Source organism: Oryctolagus cuniculus, chromosome 5, assembly GCF_964237555.1.
Source record: "Oryctolagus cuniculus chromosome 5, mOryCun1.1, whole genome shotgun sequence".
In the NCBI taxonomy this organism is placed as follows: Eukaryota; Metazoa; Chordata; class Mammalia; order Lagomorpha; family Leporidae; genus Oryctolagus; species Oryctolagus cuniculus.
In genome coordinates this window covers 103,496,095-103,522,976 of record NC_091436.1, presented here as the reverse complement: position 1 = coordinate 103,522,976, position 26,882 = coordinate 103,496,095, and the positions used below count along the sequence as shown (strand labels likewise).

Here is a 26,882-nt window from a genome sequence, read left to right as displayed (position 1 = left end):
TACGTGCGCTGGTTCTATTCCTGGCTGCTCCTCTTCCAATCCATTTCTCTTCTTGGCCTGGGAAAGCAGTAGAAGATGGCCCAAGCCCTTGGGCCCCTGCACCCACATGGAAGACCTGGAAGAAGCACCTGGCTCCTGGCTTTGGATTAGCGCAGCTCCGGTTGTTGCGGCCATCTGGGGAGTGAACCAGCAGACGGAAGATCTTTCTCTCTTTTTGCCTCTCCTTCTCTCACTGTGTAACTCTGACTTTCAAATAAATAAATAAAATCTTTAAGAAAAAGACACAGTCTCATATATTAGAATCAGAGTGGGAAGGTGGCCAGAGTACACTGAGTCCATTCCCCAGCCCCTTATTTCACAACTGTTATGACTATGTCACCAGCACAGAACCTGAGAAGGAGAAAGGAAGTGAATGGAAGTCTCTTTGGACTGACTGGCCAGTCTATGGTGGTAATTACACTCAGTGTCACTTTCCAGATCCCAAAGTTTGGGAGAGAGAATGCTAATGATATGAAATGAGTGATAGACAAGGAAGGAGCCTAAAACAATAAGCTCAGTGTTCTTTGCCTTTTTTTTTTCCTTCTGGCTAATGTGTATATTATGCCCCCTCACATGAAAATAGTGGCAAGATATTTAATATTAGTGCTTCTCATATGAAAGATCAGTATATGTTTACCTTGGCAATCTCTATATTGATGCTTCCGTATAATAGTGGAAATATGACACAGTCTGTGCTTTATTTTTTCATTCAATAAAAGTGGTTACAACAAAGAAGGGGAATAGGCATTCTATGAAGCCAGGGAAACAAAGTACTAGTAAAATGACCTTGCCATTGACCTGGCATAATAGCTATTTGTGGAGATGTCTGTCAACAGCTTGTAAGGAGCCTAATGAACCACAGGAAGTGGGACGAATGTGCTGCTGCTGAGGCATCATCTGATCAGAGTAACTGCCAATTACTTCTTGTGTTTGCTGTTCAGCCATTCATGTATATTGTCTCATTCTTTATTAAAGGACTCAATGTAAAGCTCTCAGAACTTCCTTTGCTCTTCATTCACTATATGATTATGAATAGATATGAAGGAAGATTAGATGTGCTAAGTAATTTGTTTCTGAGACAATCAACCAGAAGTAGAGAGCAGTTTTGTTTTTCTTTTGTTTCATCGTGCTCTGTTTTTGCATCAGGGCACACAGCACTTGAAGGAGACTAGAAATGGTTTCCCCAAAGATCCCTTACATGAAACATAAAAGAAAAACTCCTAAAGCAATCACTATCAAAAGATACTCATTACCCCATTTTTCACAAAGTTTAAAGCCGTTACAAGGATTATGCCATCCCAAATAGAAAATTATCATCGAGAAACAGACTTATGTTTGCAACAGTAGAAATAAATATTCCCTCTGGGAACAAGTATTGGGGTTGAGTCAGATAGAGCCATTTTGAGAGCTAAGGAGTTCCTTATACTTTCTTCTACATATGATGGCAAGTGTCATATTGCCTTGGCACAGAGCAAAGTTCAGGAGCACCTGCTTTTGTATTAAGAAATAAACAACATGGGTATTAGATCACAAAAGCACAGATAACCAGTTTCTCTTAGTTGATTACCAAATAGACAGTGTCAGTCACTATCAACAAAGAAGAAAATTAATGTGGTTTTTCCCTCCCACAGGTTCAGGATGCATTTCGATGTCGATTGAGAAACTGTCAGGATCCAATCAATGCTGATTCTTCAAGTTCTTTTCCTAATGGGCATGCTCAAATCATGGTGAGCTTTTATTTTCCCCTCTGTTAATGAAGTCATGAATTTTCAAGGGGATAAACAAAAATCCTTGTCAGTAAGATAGTAGCAAAACCCCATTTTGAGTGACTCTGGCTTTAGTTTAGTAACAGTTTTGGAATTCTAGGGTCAAATAAGTATTCTGCCTAGATTGTCTGGGTTTGTTTTTTTTTGTTTGTTTGTTTGTTTGTTTGTTTTAGCTCCCTGTGAGGTTGACTGTTGGGGTTCTGTATAACAATGAAGAATATTTTCATCCTGCATGGAGTTAGGGATAATTGTTTGTATGTAGCCTTTTAAAAATATATTATAGCCGGCGCCGCGGCTCACTAAGCTAATCCTCTGCCTTGTGGCGCCGGCACACCAGGTTCTAGTCCCAGTTGGGGCACCGGATTCTGTCCCAGTTGCCCCTCTTCCAGGCCAGGGAGTGCAGTGGAGGATGGCCCAAGTACTTGGGCCCTGCACCCCATGGGAGACCAGGTTAAGTACCTGGCTCCTGCCATCAGATCAACGCGGTGCGCCGGCCGCAGTGCGCCGGCCGCGGCGGCCATTGGAGGGTGAACCAACGGCAAAGGAAGACCTTTCTCTCTGTCTCTCTCTCTCTCTCTCACTGTCCACTCTGCCTGTCTTAAAAAAAAGAAAAGAAAAAAATATATATTATAACACTATGAACCTGTATTACTCTAGAAGCATGGTTCTGGGCCTTGATTGTACAATATACTCAACAAAGAAATCATGCACCAAACCAATTAAATCAGAATCTCAGTGATGAGACCCAGTCATTGGTGAGTCCAATGAGAACCTTGTTCTGAAATCTAAGAAGTAGCCACCCTTCTGGTGAAAAGTCAGTTTTCCTAAGAGCTCTGACTGGAATTAAGGGATACTTAAACATAACCACTCCTGTGTATTTTAGAAATGAGATAGGATTCAAATTATATCATTAAAAGCAGGATTGAATATAAAAATTTTTATATTTGTTTTGCTAGTAACTTTTTTATGGCCTCCATGACATAAAAATAGGCTAAATGTTCTAAGTAGGACTTGAGAAAGAATCATTACTTTCTTATTAAGAGCAAAGAGATAATTCCTCAAATCTCTGACTTAAAAATATTTTTTAAAATATGTAAAATATTTCTGGGTAAAGGTATATGATTGGTAGAACTTATTTAAGGCAACCAAATTTAATTTTGCCAATTAAAAATCAGCTCATTTGTTCAAAAATGAACAAGAAAGTGAAGGGAAGTATGATGATAGAGCTAAACCTTAGCAGGTTCCAGGTCAGATGAATATTGTTTAATCTTTAATTTCGTTTCTACACCTGAAATCCTGCTGTCACATTTCAGTGAAAATGAATCATTAGAAGAGTCTAGTTTGAATATTAAGGGTTTGACACACGCGTATTTTAAGATGTTACATTACAAAAATTATATTCAGATTGATTATTTAAAAATAATTGTCAAAAGCATTTAAGAAGATTCTTGATAATGCAAATACTAATCTACTTGTTATGGTTAGGGAATTACTATAAAATTCTGTTCTTTTACATAGGATTGTCAGTTTCCAGACTAAAGATGACACTAGGTATTGTGTTGCTTTATTAAACTTTTTATTCCAAGTTTCCATTGATTTTATTCAACATTTGGTCTCTAGGAAATACTTTTGAAAGCTTTGCACAAAACAATTAACTGGTACTGCCTAGTCAGATATCTGTGCATTTCAGATAATTTGATTAGTAAAATGCACTTGAGGTCTTCATTAAATGATGATCTATGCCTTATTATTTTTTGTTACAGACAGACTTTGAAAAGGATGTAGACATTGCTTGCCGATCAGGTAAGAATATTTGGATTTTGAAAATATAATCTTTAGGAATATTGAGTTATTTCTTGAATATTTATTTTAATAAAAATGGTAAAGTTTATGTCTCACATATTCATGTGCATGAGTAAATAAAATTTTTGAAGTGGAAGCATTGTACCAGCAGAAATGTGTGTGTGGAGGGAAAGCCATAAAGGAGAGAGACAGAGAGAAAGAGAGAGGAGGAATAATAGAGAAACTAAGAATGGTTCATTCAGAGCCCCATGACAGGAGAGAAAAACTGATGTGGAGGCAAAAGACTGATTGCACTGAAAAATGCCTGTTGAGTGTAAGGTTAGCCTCTCTGTGACTCAGTTTTGTCATGCATGGAACCTGGGTTGTTGTAAGCCTAAGATACCTGTGTGTGTGTGTGTGTGTGTGTGTGTGATGGTTATTATATTTTTAGAGAGCACCAGGAGATTCCATGCAGCACATCTGCTTAGAGTACTGAAATTCCATTGTTCTTCAGTCTGTGACTAAATTCTCACCACAGTAGATGGATGGCGTAGGAGTTTTAAAGAAAACTACGTGTCTCATTGGGTAGTTCAGTTGTTTGAAAATCCTCCATAGAAAAATTACCTCATTTTATTTTTTATTCATTGGTATTAGTGCTGCATTCTAAAACAAAATTGGATACCTATTTGATCTAAATACACAATATCTGATAGCAACAATCATTAGCCCAATTCAAGTCATTTTTCTCCAGATTGTACAAGTCATGTCTCATCACTGATTCCTTCCAGGCACGGTAACTGAGGTAGCCTCCAGTCCATCAGTAATTTTAAACTAGGGTATCCAAATGTATACCTTCTTATTTATACTTGCCTAGCATTTATCACAATTGGTTCTTATAATAATAAGAATATTATTATTAATAATATTAATGTTATTATATATAGTAATATATAATAACAATATTATTAATGTCATCTACATTTTAGTATGATTTCTATTTCAGTACCAGTGTCAACTTGTCTTCTAAATTTCCTAAGACTTTTTTAAAAACTGCCAGGACTTCCCCAAGTCTAAGATTATTTAAAAGTTCTGTTTTGGATATGTTTTCTCTGGGGGGAAAATCTGACACTTGCTTTTATTTCTGCTGTTAACTTACTACTTTCAGGTTAGCATACCACCCATTTGAGATTAACCATTGAAAATGTGATGAGAATACAGTCTGAGCTTCCTTGAAACTTTGAAACTTCTTTGAAAGGTATTGAATGGCAACAGACCCAAGCTAGAACCATTCTGTGTTCAGTGTGGCAGCCTCTGCCCTCCAGCACATTCTCTCTGTGAGAGGTTTCCAGATCTATCTTTTAGCTACTAAACATCTACAGTGAATTTTAGATCACAGTTTTTTGTCATGGGCACAACAATGTGATAGAAAAATCTCATCTTCTCCTTCCTGAATTTATCAAAATATGTAGAGTATGGTTATAGTAGAGCAGTAAAATAACTGTTGTGATTGAGAAACTCATAGTAGACCTGTGCAGAGAATTAGAAATCATGTCTTGTTGAAAATGTAACAAAATGGGGTGCCAGCGCCATGGCTCACTTGGCTAATCCTCTGCCTGCGGCGCTGGCATCCCGTATGGGGCACTGGGTTCTAGTCCCGGTTGCTCCTTTTCCAGTCCAGCTCTCTGCTGTGGCCCAGGAAGGCAGTGGAGGATGGCCCAAGTGCTTGGGCGCCTGCACCCACGTGGGAGACCAGGAAGAAGAACATGGCTCCTGGCTTCGGCGGCACAGCGCCAGCCGTAGCAGCCACTTGCAGGGTGAACCAACGCAAGGAATATCTTTCCCTCTGTCCCTCTCTCTCACTGTCTATCTGTCAAAAAAAAAAAAAAAAAAAGAAAGAAAGAAAATGTAACAAAATGTTGACAAGATACAATCTCATGAGTGTTTACTTTCCAGAGTCTACCATTTCTTTCTTTGGATAATTTATAAAACATTTCCCTTTATTCTTTCCCCCACAGTAACTGTTCACAAACCACATTTACATCCAAGATGAGATGTAATTTGTCGGGTCCCAAAAGCCTGAATTTATTTATAATTATTAGGTATTTAATCTCCAATCTTCTACCCTCAATTCTTTTGAACTTTTTTTGTACTCTTTATAATTCTCTTTGCTAGAAAGGCAGTCCAAAAGAAGACAGTTCCTTCTTTAATAACTATTAACATTAAACCAGTGCTAATCAAAGTATAGTTTCCACAACAGCAATCTTAGTATTATTCAGAAACTTATTAGAGTACTGTGAAATGTACATAATTAAAACTTTTAAATGGTTTTATTTTCTGTATTTTTGATTGGTGCCCTTTTTAGTTTAGCTTATTAGAAAATGTCTGTATGTATTGAAATAACATTCAATTCTCAATGGACTCTGGAGGTTGGAGCTGTGGCATAACGGATAAAGCCGCTGCCTACAGTGCCGGCATCCCGTATGGGGTGCTAGTTCAAGTCTTGGCTGCCCCACTTCCAATCCAGCTCTCTGGTATGGCCTGGGAAAGCAGTGGAAGATGGCCCAAGTCCTCAGGCCTCTGCACCCGCGTGAGAGACCTGGAGGAAGCTCCTGGCTTCTGGCTTTGGATCAGCGCAGTTCTGGCCATTGCAGCCAACTATTGAGTGAACTAGCAGATAAAAGACCTTTCTCCCTCTGCCTCCTTCTCTCTGTAACTTTGCTTTCAAATAAATAAATAAATCTTAAAAAAAAATTAATGGACTCTGAAGAAACTTTCTCCAATTTGTGTTGAAATTAACTTTCCTAAAAGGTAGAGTATACATCTGATTATGCAAAATATCCAGGTGCTTTTTTCTTTGGTTTGGTTTTCGTTTGCATACTACATTTAACAACTTGATTAATTGTATTCGAAAGTCTCATCACTTCAACATCATGTTTTCCTGAGTAGATTGTGTGGATGCGTCTATGTTGCATTTTCTAAATGTGGATGTACAGTTTAAGCAAGTCTGACAGGCAGGCAGTCTCTCATACAGGGGAGATACTACTTTGTAAAAATAGTTACATTTCCCCAAATATTTAGTCTATATAGAAATTGTCAATAAACATGGTTGTATCATTTTTAAAATTGTTAATAATAACTCATGTTAAACCTGTACAAAAATAAATGTTTTTCATACAAATTCAGTTTATGAAGTCAATACTCAGTACTAAAACTTATTTATAATTTAGATTAATAAAAGTAAAATTATATATAAATACTTAATGCAATATAATAGATTCTTATAATTTTCCTTCAAGTTTATTTTTATACATCTTGGATTAAGTTCTGTATGAAATAAAGAATTAAAAATATGTTACCTAACTGGAGATATTTCAGATATTTTATTCAGAATATCATTAAATCTATTCATTTAACATATTTTATTCCTCGACATATTTATGTATGCTTTTTCTTAAAAATCAAAATACATTACTGGATATTATATTAAGAATTTTAGATGTTTCTCCTACTTTTTTATTATATAATGGTTACAAACAAGACACGGCCAAATTGTAGATTAATTGTAAAATATCTACATGTAGATTTATTGTGATTTTTTTACTGTCTAAAATAAAAAGACACAAATATGAGAACAAAACACACTGTATCTAAAGTTAACATATATTATACAAATGATGCATTTTTTCCATTTTCCATGACATTTTTGTTTTTTATTTAATTTGATTTAATGTATAAGTTTTATGTATTTCTTATATACAGATTCAGGAACATAGTGGTACTTCCTACCCCACCCTCTCTCCTACCCACGCTCCCACTCTTCTTCCTCCTCTCTCTCCTATTCCCATTCTTAATTTTTACAAAGATCTATTTTTAGTTTATTTTATACTCATAAGATTAACCTTACACTAACTAAAGAGTTCAACAAATACTATGAAGAAAAAAACATTGTTCCTCAACAGTCGAGACAAGGGCTATAAAGAATCATTGAGTCTCAAAATGTCAATTTCAGTTCTATAGATTACCTTTTAGGTACTCTATTAGTTACCACAGAAAATAATGCATGTTTTGAAATAATTTGAAAGATTTTGGTAGGGAAAGACATTTATAATCTTCTGTTTTCAATTTTTATTCTAATGCACATAATTATGATTCTTTTTATTTTTAAAGATTTATTTATTTACTTGAAAGGCAGTTACAGAGAGAGGTAGAAGCAGAGCGAGAGAGGCAGAGGTCTTCTGTCTGTTGGTTCACTCTCTAAATGGCTGGAACTGCCAGAGCTGGGCCAATTCTAAGCCAGGAGATGGGAGCTTCCTCCAGGTCTCCCACATGAGTGCAGGGGCCCAAGCACTTGCGCCATCTTGTACTGCTTTCCTAGGCCAAGGAGAGAGCTGGATCAGAAGTGGAACAGCTGGGACTCGAATGGTCACCCATATGGGATGCCGGCACTGCAGGCAGTGACTTTACCTGCTACACCACAGCTGTGGCTCCAATAATTATGATTCTATTTGAAAATTAGATAACAATAGATACAATTCAGTATAAATTAAATTTTGACAAGGAGACAAGAAACCAAATATTTCAGTTTTCTAGAGCTAATGAAATTTTAAATGTCAACTGCTTGACTTTATAAATAGGATGATATTAGGTGTGCATGTTGAGCCAATTTTCACTCAGTGCTCTTTTGTATACTTTCAGTACCAAAGTCACCACAAATATTTCTTCATTATCTTCTTTCACATGCTTGGAACTGACAGCTATTCACAACAAAGATTCTTTTTGAGTTGTTTTGTCTCTCTTATCCATACAATATTACTTTTTTATACAGAGGCCCAAAAAGGGAAGAAATTTCAAAAATATATTTTCATGAAGAATTATGAACCCTTTTGTTTATTGGTTTGTTTTGATTCAGTTTGTCATTTTAGTTACTCTCCTTCATTGTACAAATAATCATTTTTTTCCTAAATCACTATTTTTCAGGCTTAAAATAGAATGGAATCTTCAGAGGATTATAAAGTCTTTTTATTTTTTGCTTAAATTAATTTGGCATTTTGGCATTTAAATACATTTTCAAGGGTATTCAAGTACATGTATTGATCTTGCACAAAAAATTCTTGTTGTTCCTATGTAGGATTTAAGATTACATTTTTTTAAAATCCTGTATGTACCTTGAGTATGTGGACTTCAATGGATAAATGCTCATTAATTTTCAACATGTGTAGTTTTGGGAGAGATTTCTGGTCAGTTCTCATTAATTATCTCTTTTAAGAAATATTTTAATGAATAAAACTTACAGAACACTTTAAAGGAAGAGACTTTAAGAAAAAAGTCAAATTTATTGATTGTATCCATAATTTTATAGAAAATACTGTGAGTAGATTGACGGAGAAAACTTCTCTTGGTAATCTGCCATTATCCTGAAAATGTATGAAGAGCTGTTTTGGGAGCAGGAGAAGGCAGTGGGATTGTTGAAAGCCCGTTAATCAACTTTAGGTTATGCTTTAGCTGTGGACAACCTGAGATCTATGAAGGCAAACAGAATCAATAAAGAGTGAATAAGTAATCTGAACCATATATATATACAAGTAGATATGTAATTTTTCAGTGACTTCTTTTTATAAGGAAACTGTTCAGTAGGAAGAGAGACAACATACTATAGTCATAAAAAATAAACACTAACTTTCATTTATGAACTTTTGTGTTTTAATTTACAGTTCTTCATAAAGATATTGGTCCTTGCCGAGCAGCAACAATAACAGGAACACTGTCCAGGATTTCTCTAAATGATGATGAGGAAGAAAAGGGAACGAACCCTGAAGGGCTAAGCTATTCAACATTGCCTGGCAATGTCATTTCCAAAGTCATCATCCAGCAACCCACAGGTCTGCACATGCCCATGAGTATGAATGAGCTGGGCAATCAATGTCTTAAGAAAGAGAATAGTGAATTGCGGAGAACTGTGTATCTATGTACGGATGATAATTTAAGAGGCGCTGATATGGACATAGTCCATCCTCAAGAAAGAATGATGGAAAGTGACTATATTGTGATGCCCAGAAGTTCTGTAAATACTCAGCCATCAATGAAGGAGGAAAGTAAGATGAATATTGGCATGGAAACCTTGCCCCATGAAAGGCTATTGCACTACAAAGTGAATCCCGAATTTAATATGAATCCCCCTGTAATGGACCAGTTCAATATGAACCTAGATCAGCATCTTGCACCCCAGGAACATATGCAGAGTTTGCCCTTTGAGCCTCGCACAGCTGTGAAGAATTTCATGGCCTCTGAGTTGGATGATAATGCAGGACTGTCAAGAAGTGAAACTGGATCCACAATATCAATGAGTTCTTTAGAGGTGAGTAATAGAAAACTAAATGTACATATTAGATGTAATAATTGATTGGTTCATGTGATACTGGTGGAGGAGAAGATTTACACTGGCTTTTTTAGTTATCTGTCTTATCAGAATTTCGGGCATGAAGAAATTAAGATTATGGACATAGTGTTTTCCAGTAGTGCATTAGAATTTCTTTATTCAAAATCATGTTTTCTTTCTTTCCTTTTTTCTAAAGAGCTCTCCAATTTTTTTCTTTTCAACTTTTATTTAGTAAATATAAATTTCCAAAGTACAACTTTTGAATTATAGCAGCTTTTCCCTCCATAACCTCCCTCCCACTTGCAACCATCCCATCTCCCACTCCTTCTCCCATCCCATTCTTAATCATGATTCATTTTCAATTATCTCTATATACAGAAAATCAACTTACTATATACTAAGTAAAGATTTCAACAGACTATACCCACAAAGACACACAAAGTATAGAGTACTGTTTGAGTAGTAGTTTTACCATTAATTCTCATAGTACAAATTAAAGGCATGGGAAGCAGGTGCACAGTGATTCCCATTGTTGATTTAACAATTGACACTCTTATTTATGACGTCAGTAATCACCTGAGGCTCTTGAGCTGCCAAGGCAATGGAAGCCTCTTGAGTTCACCAACTCCAATCTTATTTAGACAAGGCCATATTCAAAGTGGAAGTTCTCTCCTCCCTTCAGAGAAAGGTACCTCCTTCTTTGATGGCCCATTCTTTCTGCTGGGATCTCACTCACCAAGATGTTTCATTTAGGTTGTTGTTGTTGTTGTTGTTTGCCAGCGTGTCTTGGCTTTCCATGCCTGAAATAATATCATGGGTTTTTTTTTTTTTTTTTTGGCCAGATCCAAATGCCTTAAGGGCCGATTCTGAGGCCAGAGTGCTGTTTAGGACATCTGCCATTCTATGAGTCTACTGTGTATCCCACTTCCCATGTTGGACCATTCTCTCCTTTTTAATTCTGTCAGTTATTTGCAGACACTGTTCCCATCCATGCAATCCTGTTGACAAAGAAAACATTACCTATCATTCCTAATTTTGTCCTTTTTGGAGCAAAGTAAAGCACATAAAGGAAAACAAAGATCCTCATGATATTTCTGGTACACCAGAGATCCTTGTGGTTGGTCGAGTTATGTCATAAAGGGAGATCTGGATCTTCTGTGTAAGAGCAGCTATTACAAAGAAAATTGGAATGTTTTTCTGAGTCCCACTATTACACTGATTATAAACTCTAATTATCATTAAAAATGTCAGACTAGATGTTTTGCTCCTAACTTTTACAGATTGATGACCACTAAAGTTTTTAGCCTTAAATTGTGAATTGTCAGGAAGGAGGTTATCTGAGCATGCCCAGAGTTAGGATTCTAAACTTCAACCAGATGGCTGTATGCTTCATATATCCACCAGGAGACAAAAAATGCAAACTTCTCTCAGCTTCTTTTCTGACCATAAAGTAAAGTAGAGAGTAGCTAACAGCTATTAATATCATTCATGTTGCATTAGAATTATTCAAGTAAGAACTATATCCTATTAATAATTTGTATGTGACTCTTAAATCTTTTACCTTGAAATTTTGTTGTAACCCTGCTGCTGATCCATATGGTCAGAATACAAGGCAATAAATGTATTCTTCTGTACATACTGCTGGTTATTTCATATAATAAGTCACTGCATTAGATACTATAGAGAGAGACATCATAATTGGTAGCCTGCCCCTTCCATCAGAGTTATCCTGATAATTGTATATGCTAGTGTCCACAAGTAGACACGATGTTCCTATCTCCTTCCCAAAGCCATTCCTCCTACTAGTTCAAGATAAAGAGAGGCTGAAGAAACACGATGAGGGCCGGCGCCGTGGCTCAATAGGCTAATCCTCCACCTTGCGGCGCCGGCACACCGGGTTCTAGTCCCGGTCGGGGCGCCGGATTCTGTCCCGGTTGCCCCTCTTCCAGGCCAGCTCTCTGCTATGGCCAGGGAGTGCAGTGGAGGATGGCCCAGGTGCTTGGGCCCTGCACCCCATGGGAGACCAGGAAAAGCACCTGGATCCTGGCTCCTGCCATCGGATCAGCGCGGTGCGCCGGCTGTAGCGGCGGCCATTGGAGGGTGAACCAACAGCAAAGGAAGACCTTTCTCTCTCTGTCTCTCTCTCACTGTCCACTCTGCCTGTCAAAAAAAAAAAAAAAAAAAAAAAAAAAAAGGAAGAAACACGATGAATAATGTAATTTTAAGGTTTTTCTCAGTTGGATCAAGGGAATTCTAGACCAAAATGAGGAGGCTGGCAAAATCTAGAATAAGTCCTATGTAACCTCGAACAGATAAAAGTTTCCAAGGATAACTAGGTCAGAATCATTTTTTAGAATCAAAGGCAAAGATAGGGGTAACAAGGCCAAGTTCAACTCCAGAGTAGCTGGGACTTCCCCCTGGACAAAATCACTCCATTCTTCTAAATTAGTATAATAATTACTGTTTCTCTATTCGTTACTTGCATACCTCAGAGACTAGCAGGACTGCTACAATAATAACCACATAAGCACAAACTACAAAATGTTTATGTAAAATTCCAAAAGTTTTTAAAATGACTTTCAGTGAGTACACAAATAATAACATAACATCCCAAGTATCTATAATGACTCTACAGAACTTTCTCCATAAAATAGTTCTTTTCAATGTGTTAAAGAAGTTTGAATGGCATTTCATTAAAATACTTTGGATATAAAAATGTTTTACATTTAGAAGCCTATAAATCTTGCTGGGTTTGATATTATACAATGTATGTGGCTTGAACAATAGACTATTTCCAAGTACTGCTTTGCTCAGTTTATATGTTTTCCAAGTCTTTGTATCTTAATTATTAAGTATAAGCATCACAGGTAACTATGATTCAGCCAAAAGATCTGCATTTAAATGGCCTGGAGATTACAAGACTTAAAGCTTGAAAGCAAGTAAATCCAAGATTCACAATGAAGTTTTAGGTCCTCATTTTCAGCCCTTAAAAGAGCTTAATAGTTTATAATTGCTTAGGGTGACCATTTTAGCAGACATCTGAAAGTGAATATATAGATGTGAGAGTGAATAATAAAATTAGCATTTATGTAGCATCTTTCTTTAGCAGATCCTCAAATCACCTTAAAAACATGAATTAATTAATCTTCACAACACTTCTGTGCAATGGATAAATTGTTATAATCTTCAAAGTAAAGTCATTTGTTCAAGGTTACAGAACAAGTGTATAGCAAATCTAGGAATAGAATCTTCCTGTCCTGATCAGTTTTATGCTGTCTAGAAGAGACAATAATGAGCCTGAACATTAGCATGAAGGTAACTTTAAAGTTCGTTTGAACCCTTCTCAGACACTTGGTCCTATGGTGAATAAAGACATGAAATGGAAAAAGCTTTTGTCCCATTAGTGCATACAACTGAAAAATCTTAGCAGTGGTACTGTGATCCATGAAGATAAAGTCAGTGGGATGGCTTTCTCTTTGAGCTGAGTGATGCATTGTCAGTAGGGTTGTCAGCTGTGCTAGACTGTATCTGCAAGATGAAGAGGGAAGGAAGATATTCTAACAATAATTGGGAAAAGGAGCAAGATGGCTACATATCCATAGGAACAGTGGGTATGCAGAGTATCATGAGATGTCTTGAGCCTTAGAAGATAATATGAAGATCAAAGTGGGTGAATGTACAGGTTATGTGAGACCTAAGTGATAATGTAAGTCTTTTCCCTCAGAGTAAGAAAGGAGATTAAAATCACAGTAATGTCCAGCCTGCGAAAATGACAGAGCAGAGTATGGCCAGGTGTGCTTCAGTAGCCTTTCAGTGATGTGCCACAAAACTGCTCATATTAATGCAGGAATTTCCTCCAGAGGAGCTGGTTTTGCCAAATTGCTATCATGGGAATGGTGAAGGGAAGCTGGAAAAGAAGGTGAAAGCTAACAAAGTATAGAATTTTTTATTCATGAGAAAAGTACAAGTGAGAAAAAACAGGAGTTGAAAGAGAGAAAAAGAAAGCCAACCAGACTTGATTGGGTGAGTGGATAGAAGTATTTATTCAAACAAGCAGAAAGCAATGGAGAAGAGGGAGGCTCCCCAACCAGGAAGGTAGCACCAGCAGAAAGACGCAGGCTTCCAGGAGAATTTATTCAGCTAATCCCCAATCCTTGGGTGTAAAATGTCTAAAAAATCAGTGAATGTTCTTAGTATGAAAGCATATTCATGTTTTCTCTGTGCCGAATATCACCCTGTTTTCTTTATTTCTTGTAATGTGCTGTCATCCTAAGGGTAGTCATTCCCAGATTGGACTTGTTAGGCAATTCTGAAATTTTTAGATTTAGAGTTTCTGCAATTATGGAATAATTGAAATAATAATATGATGGAATTTCTCTTTTTTTAAAAAAGATGTTTTTGTTTACTTGAAAGAGTTACAGAGAGAGAGGGAGGGAGGGAGGGAGAGAGAGAGAGAGAGAGAGAAAGAAAGAGACTGCTGGTTCACTCCCCAAATGGCCACAATGGTCAGGGGAAACCAGGTAGAAACCAGGAGTCAGGAGCTTCATCCAGATCTCCCACATGAATGCAGGGGCCCAAGTGCTTGGGCCATCTTCCAGTGCTTTGCCTGGCACATTAGCAAGGAGCTCTACTGGAAGTGGAGCAACTGGGACACAAACAGGCACCCATGTGAGATGCTGGTGTCAGAGGTGGCAGCTTTACTGGCTTGCCATAATGGCAGCCCCAGTAGGAATTTTCTTAACCGTGGCTCCAGCCCTAACTTCATTGTTAAGAAGAGTTACATTGTTGCCAGCACTTTGATCATTCACCTTAAGTTATTTATCAAAATATGTGCGTATTGTGCATGTAGAGAAAATATAGCAACAAAAAAAAACACACCAAGTTTTTGCTCTGGAGCAAGAAAGAACAAAAGTATCATAGTTCTCAAGCTCTTTGCAATTTATTTAAATCTTGGGTTATGATTCCAAAAAAAAAAATTGGGGTATGGTTTCAAAAAAATAGGTATATCACTGTAAGAAGAGAGATCAGTGTTTGTTTTCAGTCACTGAAGTACAGTTAGGGCACAGCTGTTAGGTCTAAATAGTAAACACTGTCACTCTCAGACTCTCTGAAGTCTTCCTAGTTCATGTTATGTCCTGGGCCTGTTTGGTGCGTGATCCCTCCTCTGTGCTTTCTCCCCATACCTCTCTGGACTGATTCCATTTCCCGTGCCACTGACTTTTGTCTGGGTTCAGCTAACAGGAAGCATTGAGAAATTGGAGGTTTTCAGGGAAGAAAGAAGAAACCTAGGCTATTCCTCCCTCACGCCTTCTGCTCTGGCAGCATTTTTGTGTCTCTTTAGCTGCAGTTGTCACCGTGCTTCCAAGCTCATGCCAGGTGCCAGGTGGTTTAGTCCCTGGGGTTAGACAATACTGCCTCGCCCCCTCCAGCCCCTGCAGTATATTGGCCTCTGCTGCGAATTACTGAGTTACCTCCGGGGCCCCTTTTTGGAATGTTTGAGGAACATTTTATTCTAATGTAACATATCATATCGTCTCTGTTGTTCCCCTGACAAATCATACTTAATTTTTCTTAGTTATAAAATATTTTAATACCTGATAAGATTTAAATAATATATTATAAAATTATTTATCAAAAGCAGAATTGTTTCCAGATCCAGTATTTCTGTCTGTGTATATAAGCTTAGCTATATATATATATATATATATATATATAGCTAATATATATATATATATATATATATATATATGAAAACCTTCTCAGTTTCTAAATCTAACTCAATTTCTAAGTGGGTAGAAAGACACCATTCTGGGCTAAATTTTTATATGCCATTTATAGACCTCTCAGCATAACTGTTTTTCAACATAAAATGTTTTAGTGATAATGTCATATCACAGGTGCCTCCCTTATTGCTGTTGTGAGGTTAGAATTAGCTAATGTACATGATAATCCTTTGAGGATCATAAGGAGTACTTCAGATATAAGGTTGTGGTATTATTATGTCATTACTGTTACATCCTAAAATTCTGCAAACAAGCTTGAGTGCTAGCATGTTAAATCAATATTTGGGATATTAGACAAAATATTATTGCCTCACTTGGGAACTGGGAAATTGTGTCACTAATAGAAGCCATTATAAAATTGACCATGAACAGAAACAACTTTTTCTTTCTTACTTTTTTTTTTTCTCATGTAGGTCTGGTGAAAGGAATTTTTACTGTCTTCTGCTGTTTTGTTTTGCTCTTGGATTAGGGAATTTTGTCTTTTATATAGGAATGCAAGCAAAATTATTTAATAAAAGTCATTTTTTAAAAAATTAATTAGTCTCAGACTTCATTTCCACAGCTATTTTTAATGGATTTTGCTATCAAAGCTTTCTCCTTGCACATGGGTTCATTGCCCACCCTGTAATAGGAACTTTTAATGGCAGTCATATTGCCATTCATTAGTTGGTGAAATTTATTACTTGCTGTGAATCTTCTAATGTCTTGTCGAGCTTAATTTTCAGAGACAAAAACAATGAAGTATTCCCTTTGAAAAATTATTCATCATTTTACAAGACTCAGACATGAAGAGAAGGCTCTATGCATACACTAAGTATTCCTCTGAATAGCCTCATGCTGTTGTACATTTTTATACTTTTAAATCACCCTATAGAATTTTCCTATCTGTTATTCATAAGCCCACCTTCCTGTAAATTCTCTTGATTCCCTTGGCTATCAATTGATCCTTTCATAATGATTTTTCTTTGTACATTTAGTCCATCTGTTTCTCCAGATTTTCCCAAAATATTCCTGAGAAAAGCAGCAGCAAAAACAGCACAAAGTCTTATTCTTTTGAATGTTCTTGGTTACCATAGTAAAGCTTCTTTAATCACATAACAATACTTTTGTGAATGTCTACTATTGTGCAATACCCTATTCTAGATGCTGGATATATTTAAACATGATAAAGATGGACATGCTTCCTGTCCCTGTGGAGAAGAAATTCTAAAGGAGAGGCATATTATTAGCTATTAAACAAATGAATAATTTTAAACAATGGACTGTATTGGGGAGTAACCTTGTAATGTAAAGGAGAGCCTTCCTTAGATAAGGTTGTCTGAGAGGCCTTTGAGAGTACTGTGTGGAGGATGAAACACAGTTGACACGTAACAGTGCCTGGGAGGAAATGTGGGAGTAAGATAATAAAACAGGCAAAAGAAACTGCAAGTGCAAGGCCTTAGTGTAGGAAAGAGCTTGGCATATTCTCATAGGCTCAGAAGATCCGTGTAACTAGGGGAGAGCTACTTAAGATGAAGTTGGAATAGGAAGAAGAGGCCTTGTAAAACGATGTTAGTGAATGAAGACTGTTAAGCAAGAGATTGTCATGATCATTTCTCTAACCACCCATCCACACAAACCTCCATCCGTCCATCCATGTATCCATCCATCCATCCATTGCTTTTGTGGTTTAGAAGAAGAAGGATTAGGAGCCAGTGATGATAGAAGAGGGAGTGAAAAGTACAGCTAGAAAGATAGCAAAGTAATCCAGACAAGAAATGAGAGCAACTTTGTGTTGAGGTGAACGTTTAGGTTGAGGGAAGGGCCAGCACTCTGGCGCAGTAGGTTAATCCTCTGCCTGCAGCACCAGCATCCCATATGGGTGCTGGTTTGAAACCTGGCTGCTCCACTTCCTATCCAGTTCTTTGGTATGGCCTGGGAAAGCAGTGAAAGATGGCCCAAGCTCGTGGGCCCCTGCACCCATGTGGAAGACCTGGAAGAAGCTCCTGGCTTCAGATTGGCCCAGCTCTGGCCATTGCAGCTATTTGGGGAGTGAACCAGCCTGAAAGACCTTTTCTCTCTGTCTCTCCCTCTCACTGTCTATAACTCTACCTCTCAAATAAATAAATAAAATCTTTTTATCTTTTTAAAAGTGTAGGTAAAAAGGAATGGCAAGATCAAGACATATTTCAGTGATACAACAGAGAGCAGGTATTGGTGGATTTGATCAGGAATATGAAGAACAGGAATGAATGAAGGCATAAGTGACAAAGTTTCTTAAATATTGACTTGACCAACTAGATAGTCAACATTCTGTAGGATGAGAAAGCTATGATGAAGAAAAGGATGTTTGGAGCTTAAATGACAGTGTTTAAAATCCTGGGAGTTAATTATGTTATCCAGGAGACAATATAAGAAAGATGATTACTAAGGAAATCAACATTAAGAAAGCAGGAATATGAGAGAGACCCAACAAGAGGAACTTGAAAATAAGCTGTACCAAGTAAGAGGGAAAAATATAAAACTGAGAAATGAACTGTTTTTAAAAGAAAAAAGTGATCAGGGTAGGCATTGTGGTACAAGGGTTAAGTTGATGCTTGGGATATTCACATCCCAGATGGGAGTGTATGGTTTCAAGTCCTGCCTCTGCTCCCCATTTGACTTCCTGATAATGCCTCTGGGACATGACAGAAGAGTGCTTAATTATTTGGGTTCCTCCCATCTTGGAGACCTGGAAAAAGTTCCAGGCACCTGAGTTCAGATCCTGGCTGTTGCAGGGCATTTGGGGTATGAACCAGTGAATGAAAGATATTCTCTCTCTCTCTCTCTCTCTCTCTCTCTCTCTCTCTCTCTCCTTCCCTTTCTTCCTCCCTTCCTCTCCCCATCTTCCAAGTAGATGAAAATCAATCAACCAATAAATAAAAGAAAAAGTGGATAACTTACAAAAGCACCAAGAGTCTAATAAGGATAGAAATTGAATTTGGAATTTTATAAGTTGAAGCTTAGAGATCATTGACAAGAAGGATTTTCATAGAGTATTGAGAATGGAATTGGAGTTCGGATGCAGTTCTAAGTAGGAAATTAGAGATAGGAAACAGAATAGAAGAACATCACCTATCGTGACAAAAAGTATTATCTTTATCAAGTTATTTGAGAAAGTGGGGACACTTAAATAGAGGGACCTAAAACTTCATAAAATATTTCAGTATCATGCTGGCTTACTTTAAGTTTACATGTAGCATTTTTGCAATCATCAGCTTATCAGAAAACCTGTTATATTGCAAAATCACCTTTCCTAATTAATTTTCATTTTTAAACATATAGCCATTATTTCTAACCACTTTCATACCTTACTATAGCATTCCAGAGAGCCCAGAAGATGTAAGTCAGCCACAACTTCAACAAACTCCAGTACTTTGAAAAACATTCCAATATATTGTCTTTATATCATGAGTGGAAACAGAACAAAACTGACAAAATTAAAAACTCTATTTCTTTTCTTATACTATCATGTTCCCAATGCTCAATACTTCCTAAAAATAAACTATATTTTGCAATGGAAGAATCACATCTGGAGGTAGATAAGCATGCTACTATTATTTTATCATCACTCATGAACTATCCTACATTAGAATGATATTCAACTGACTTTACTCAACATAGGTTTTCTTTTTCAGAATACAACTGACATGTGAAAGTTAATCTACTTGACCTCGTTTCATGCTTAGATAGCATCTCTGTCCCTCTGCTATCAGCCTAAGACTGCCTGGATCATCTAAATTATTCTCACTGAGTTCTATTAACTATCAGAGGCCAAATATCACAAGCATCCTGGCTATAAAATTTTACCCTTCTGTCACTGAGCAGATAGTGTGAGGTAGTAGGGAAAAACAGCAACAACAACAACAAAAAAAAAAACCCCAGTGTTCGAGTCAGAAGAGCTGAGTCTCAAGCCCACTCATTTGCTTACTTCTGAGGTAACATTGGTGTTTGTCCTTAGTTGTCTCATTCGTGCAATGGAGATAATAAATAATATTTTCCTTGACCATCCCACAGGGTGGTTACTGTGTCCAAATATGAAAGCACCTTATAAACAAAGGTTGAAATACTTGGTCAGTGTTGTGGATATTTGAATAAGATTACATGAATTTTTAGCTCCTTTGGATTCAAAAAAAACTTCTCATATTTTGCCTCACTCTCTGATTTCTTCACTGCTTTATTTCACATCCACTGACACACACACTCCATGCCACCTGCCACCACTCCCGTCTTTAGGCTCTTTTGATTAAAATCTGTTTGCTACATTTGTTCATTACTTAGTCTAATCCTTCAAGACTGCCAGTTCCACTATACCCTTATATTACAATTTAATTTTAATAAAATTAAATAGAGGGAGAGATCTATTTGCAGGAGTGCATCCATTTTCTTTTCCATATTTCACATCGACTTAGCTGACATCTGTTCTCAGAAGCAAAATCTATCTCTGGTGTTCTTCTAGGTTCTCATCTTTTGCTCTTGCTTCTGAAATATGTAGCCTTTGGTGACATGTATTCATCAACGTTTCCAGTTTTCAGGCAACACAGCCCTGCGTTCAGAGATAAGCAGGGGAGCATATGCTCATGGCCACCTTTGGCAACAAAGAACCACTCAGCACATGTAGCAGAAGGCCCTGTTAACTGTTGAGCTAGCTATACCTTTTTCATAAGATTTCACTCTAATTTTCAAATGCAATGTGGTGCTCATGACTAATGTTGTATAATTGCTTAAAACTAAGTGTTTTCATGCTAGGATTTTACTGTATTAAGACAGAATTTTGCTTAATGTATACTTACAAAAACGTCGTGCTGAGTCACAGTGCCAAGAAAGCAAAGGATCCAACAGTAGAATGGAAACACTGACATTTAGTCTAGCATATTGCTGCAAAGTGTGGTGCAGTATGTCGGAGCCTGATTTTTAGACAGCACAGTTAGATAACAATAGCAGGGTGATGGCAAAGGAGGGCTGGCTTCAGTGCCTTCCCACATACTTTGCTGCTTCTGGGATGTCACCAGGAAGAAGCCAGGGTGTTGTTGGAGACAAGGACAAAATGAGATCAACATGCTAAGTTTCCATTTAATAAAGCAGTCTCCTTTCTGCTCTCTCTTTGATTGCACTTGCATCTGTATTCTCAGTTCTAAACAACTGCACCAAAATAAAATAATTTCAGAAGTTTTCCACCTTTTTAAAACAAAACATTTATTTTGTTGTATCCTCTTCGGTCTGCAGAAATGTGCTTTGGGTAGTAAGTTACACAGTGAGGTTCTGGTTTAGTAATAACAATGGGAAGCCCAGCTGCAGAGATTTGATCACAGTTTTCAATAAACTACATTTTTGCTTTCCTTTGTTGCCTAATGTTCACCAGTGACAAGATAGGACAGAATCTCTTACATCTCCTGTCTTGCATATGATTCTCTGCTCAGGTAGTGAAGTTAAGACTGCAGGTACTATGAGGGGAGCAGGGAGAAAAGTAGAACAGAAGTTTGCCAAATGGTTTACATATTTCCCAGCTGCCTCTAAGTATTTCTTGCTTTAAATATTTATTATACACCATGCATTTCATCACCACTTCCTCCAAAAAATATAATAAAAGGTTTTAAAATCTATGATGGATATTTGCTTTGTTCTCTGAAAATCTGAAGGGCTTTTTGCAAGTTTATCAGAATCATCCCTCTGAACCTCAGCCAATATAAGATCCCAGTAGCTTCCTGGAGCAGATAAGAAAAATACTTTGCCCACACCAACATCATGAAAATCATGTCACCACATGAGATTGCATTAATTTCATTTTAATAATGTTTCCTGATTTTATCAAGCCTACTGCCTAATTACTTTATTTCATTAATGCATATTTATCTATAACGAGATTTGGGAATGGTTAAACAGATTCAGAGCTGTAGAGGAACACTCTGAAACATTTATATCTACATTTTCCTGGGGTATGGAATATTTGTTATTGGTTTTATTGAATTAGAGCAAATACTTCAGTTCCTAAGGGCCAGCAATTAGGAGGACTTTCCTGTCATGGAGGACTATCAGGTTCCAAGAAATGTGTGCATAAAACTACAGGAACTTTGGGATTTACACAGAGGGCCAGGTGGAATTTCATAGAAATGTAATCTAGATATTGGTGGGTGGGAGATCTTGAGGTAGTTGTTTTTTCCCCCCATTTAATACTTAACCCTCTGTATTTCTATTTTTGCCATAGTAAAACTATTGTTTCAGGATTGAAATGTTTGTGTACATTTTCATAGGAAAAACCTCTCCTTACTGAAAATTAGGATTAAGAAATCAACATCAGAAACATTCAGTATTATGTTACTCTGTTTAAAGTAAGCTCAAAGTTAAAATGGAATAATATGATGTAAGATATTGGAATCATAAAAATGTTCGTGTTTTTACGGGAAGGAAATTTGTATAATACAAAAAAGCAGGATAATTGAAAATGTTTTTCATTTTGTTTGAATGATTAAGCATAACTATTGATTTTCTCATTCTCTCTAAAAACACTGGCTATCAGAGAAGAAAATCACGATATTCAGACCTTGACTTTGAGGTAAGCTTCTGGGAATTCTTTTATAATTTTAATTATGTGAATTAAAACTTGATATATAACTCCTTAAATATGTTACTCTGTGTAGCTTAGTGGAGGTACTACTAGTTTGATTAAATAAGTCAAACATTTTTAATTAAAATCCATACTGTATAGATAATTGTAGAAAGAGCTTTAACTGCTTAAAGTGTATACTAAAATGAAATTTTCTGGAAAAGTAAGATATAAATGCTAGGAAGAACATTTATGGTGGGAATCAAAGTTGTTGTTTCCTGACTTTTACATTTAAAATGTTTTTCTTCCTTTCATTCTAGTAATCACCTGAAGAGATCCTGTGAGGACATTTAGACTGATTAGCTAGGCTTTTTCTGGGACTTACTTGCTTTTTGTTCTGATTCTTGTTGTTTAGGTTCTCTGTGATACATTCAGGTTCATGATTCCAATAGCAAGTGTTGGTTCAATGTGCTTCTGTGTTTAGAAATGCCTTTTCACACATGTAAACAAGATAAAGATTTTCATTTTTCTAATTTACATTGAATTTATATTAATGCTTGAATATTGATGCTGGAAAATGCCAAAATCATACCATTTGAGCAACTTATGCTAAGCATAAAATTAATGATGTCTCATCATCACATAAATGCATTTTTGATAATTGGATATGATTTCTAGCCTGCTGATATAATTGCATATAATACATTATAAATTACTCCAGCATATTTGTACCCTTGTGATACATACATAGAACTTGATACGTTTAACTGATGTTTCCAAAATTACAGAAGCTTCCTGGAATGTGGGAAATCTTAATTTAATCATTTCGTTCATGTAGATGAGTGTTGTCATACTACAATGTGCAGTCTGTGTGAAAAGTGGAACTTATTTTTATTTACTTCAGTGATGAGCAGTGGTCTTACCTTGAGTGGGATTCAAAGAAAACTGTTTTTTGGTACTAGTTCAGACTACAAGAACAAAGAAATGACAAAGAATCTGACCTTAATAAATATCAAATTTTAATGCTCCTATAGAGTCTCTGTGGTAACCTGGCGTAGGATGTATCTTTCACTGCACCCAAAGTTTTTTAGCAGAAAAATATCAAGACTATGAATTTGAATAGAAAATATTCAGAATTCTTCACCTGTTTATTATTTAGCGTCTGTTTCAATCATGTATTTTAAGGCTTTTTCCTACCAATTGTTTAGTTTGCCTAAAATAGAAGGCCATATCATTTATATTTTTGTCCTAAAAGCAATGAGTTGTTAGTACAAAGAAAAGGAGGTGTGAATTAGCCCACTAGGCATCAGTGGCAAATTATAGTAAAAACCTAGATCTAAAACTAAACCTCAGTGAAACCAACCAAAGTTATATAACCACAAGCACTCAAAAGAAATCTAATCATGCTGTGTTGTTGGGAGCATTAGACAAACTGTTCTTTTTTTGTCTGTTCTCTATGGCAACTGGTAGCAGATTCCTTCAGCTGATACTTCTTCCTTATGTCCCACACATAAAACCACAGTATTAACAAAGCATTTGCTAATAATGGAAAGAAAGTATAGCACAAGGACCTGGGCATTTTCTGTAGCCCTTTAGTTACTGTAATTATGGCATGATTACTGTAGGTGCCAAAGTTTGAGCAGGGGAACTTTGATATATTACCTTTTCTTTATCAGAAAAAAATATTTATTTTTTGCTATCACTTAATGCTATTCCTCTTTGCTTCATGTGCAATCACAGGTATGTGGCAGATATCTCAGATGTTGATAAATTTCAAAATGGATAGTCTAATTATTTGCTAAAGGTGATCCTTGAGGAAGAGTTCAGCCTTTCCCCTTTTTAGTTCAGGCTGGATGAAATTTATGTGAAGTTTGTTAACCTGACTTGTCCCCCAGCAAACTTAACCATGCAGTGGCCAGTTTAAAAGCTTTACTATTGAAGGACTGACTATCTCCTAGACTCCAGAAAGCATCTTCCCTTTTTCAGGTTTAAAGGTTAACACACTCCCCAGAGTCTGTTCATGATAATAATATTTTTTCAACTCATATATTTATGAAACACTGTGGCTAGGTAATGTTATACCTAGGGCAAAGCTCCTTTAATATAGCTAATCTGCAGAACAACACTGCATTTCTTAAACAAATAGAGCAATGCATTGAGTCATAAATCATAAACATTGATTCTTGCTTTCCAGAAAGTATTCAGACAATACTGTGATGATTATTCCTATGTTCAGTCATTAAATACCTCACTGCATTTGTATTTCCAGCTACAAGTACAGATCCTGGTACATAGTAAGCATTCAATACATTTTTGTTGAATGAATAATAGAAAATAAAATTGTTTTTCAATGCAGTTCATTTTAACAAGAAGTCATACCTGAGTTAAGGCAGAGACTAGTATAGACAGTGGATAAGTATGGAGGCGGCACTTCCAAGATAGCCACATTGTATTTCAAAGATATTCGTATCAGATATAACTTGAGGAGGTAAAAATAGTAGGTAAAAATTCTAAGAGGAAAAGGCATGGAATTATGATCATGTGCAGCATGCCCAAGAAACAAGAAGCAAGTCAAAGTGCACTTAAACTAGGGTCTAAGAATGAAAATAATAGATAAAGAGGGTAATTTTGAAAGTATCTCTTGCACCCCAGCAGAAGGAGTTTTTACCAAACCTGTTACTAACTGTTGCTAAGGATTTCTATTGTACTTTGTTTTGCTTGTCTTTTTAGAGTGATTTACTATGAACAGGATTTTAGAAATATTAATATTTCAGTAATATGGAGGATAGATTGTAATAGGGTGAAAGAGGAAGTTGAATTATGAATACTAGTGTCTGGTCATAGAAATGTTAAAGTCCTCTGCCTGGACATTGTGGAAAAAGTAGCACAGAGATGCTACAGAGACAGAATTTGGTTCTTGAACATAGAGTAAAAGAGCAGAAAAGAGATGACTCTGCAGTTATGACCTTGGACTTCTGCTAGTACCAGTAATACAATCAGGGAAATCATGGAGACATATATTTAGGATAGGTTCCACTTTAATACTATGCAATTAAGGTGCCTAACAGGATATTGAATAATAAATGTTAGGCAGGTTGTTTAAATTGGCTTAGGTTGAAACAAAGATCAAGGACTTCCCAGAAATGCAATTAGACATGCACTGTGAAACTGTGAATAGATAATAGTCTGCATTCCTGTTAAACATCTATGGATAGAAATATTTGTACTTTCACCTTTTCTTCTAAAAGCACAGAGCTATATCTTATCACATCTTCTGTGACAATCATGTAGCCCCCTCACACCCACTAAATTCATCTTCTCAAACTGAGGGGATAGTGGTTGAGGGCAGATAGCAAAAAAAGACATAGATAGTTATGCTCCATCTTTGTGGGGACAGGAAATTTTATTGGAAGTTTAGGGCAAACACGGTCAAGTTAAAAACATTATTTTATATTAATTTTATATCATTGCAACCAGCTAAACTAATACATAAAGGGTAAAATTTGTGTTAGTATCAAAATCAGAAATGTCTTGTTCATAATAGGCCCTTCCTGCTTTCTCCCTGACCCCAGTAGTAAGTGCAGTCCGTAGCACTTTTGGAGGAAAAGTTTGAGCAATTTGGTCATAGACTATATCCATCTTTTTTATGTTACTAAATTTAAACTCTTGCAAAATCATGTATTTAAAGCCAAATATACTCTTGATTGACAGCAGCAAAATAAAAAACATACACTCATTTTTTTTTCAAACCCTTTGTTTAGTTTCTCTTAAACCATGGAAACATATTTATTCAAGTACAAACACACTTGAAATATAGAACCATGAAATATCAGACGTCATTCACAGGGCTACAGGCACTATCTTAAGGACACAGTGTGACTATGGCTACGGAAAGCTTAGAATACAACTTTAAAAGTTAATCTTAATTCCTACGGTATGCATTTATTCGCTATTAGGAGTTCTGATGTTGACTTAAGATAGCCCACTCTGAAAAAGTGCTCATATACAAAGCAGTGGATAATGGACAATGGCACTGTATAAAACTCTAAGACTAGAAAAAGTAATTCAGACAAATCTGATTCTAGTTCCTCTCAGGCAGTGATTTCCAGGCACTATACTCTAAAGTTTATAATTCAGAGATTCTCCAACTTATTTTGATAGTTTCTCTCAGTTTCAAAAAGTCCATATGCAAGAATATCTCTTACTTATCTTTCCAACTTAAACCCTAACTCCATGATTCATAATTCTGATTTAAAAGTGAAAACCTCCAAACAGTTTGTAAAAGATGGTTTCTATTCCAAGACAACACTTCAATGGTACTTTCCCTGCTCTACATCTATGTTATCTTACTCATTTCATTTATTCAGTACACATTTGTTGATCACCAGCTGAATTCCAGACATTGTGTAAGTGTCAAAGATATGTAGATAAGTAAGTCACTACCAAAGAGATGTTCAGAGACAAGTGTGAAGACCAGGCCTTAAAAACATAATTACAGTTCTATGGGAGAGTTGCAGACCGAATCAATATCTAGAGATTATGGGCTCACTTCTGAAGGTATAATCCATCTTACA

The 26,882-nt window shown here is 36.4% G+C and overlaps 1 protein-coding gene across 6 annotated transcripts in view; it reads left to right on the top strand.

Annotated features, from left to right (window-relative positions):
- Positions 1 to 26,882, top strand: part of ADGRB3 (adhesion G protein-coupled receptor B3) — an 854,624-nt gene that overhangs the window by 814,460 nt on the left and 13,282 nt on the right. For all 6 annotated transcript variants that reach the window (XM_070073912.1, XM_070073911.1, XM_002714525.5 and 3 more), the window contains 4 exons: positions 1,671 to 1,766; positions 3,569 to 3,608; positions 9,299 to 9,942; positions 22,282 to 22,317. In XM_070073912.1, the coding sequence (XP_069930013.1) occupies positions 1,671 to 1,766; positions 3,569 to 3,608; positions 9,299 to 9,942; positions 22,282 to 22,317 (816 nt within the window). The remainder of the gene's footprint in view (positions 1 to 1,670; positions 1,767 to 3,568; positions 3,609 to 9,298; positions 9,943 to 22,281; positions 22,318 to 26,882) is intronic.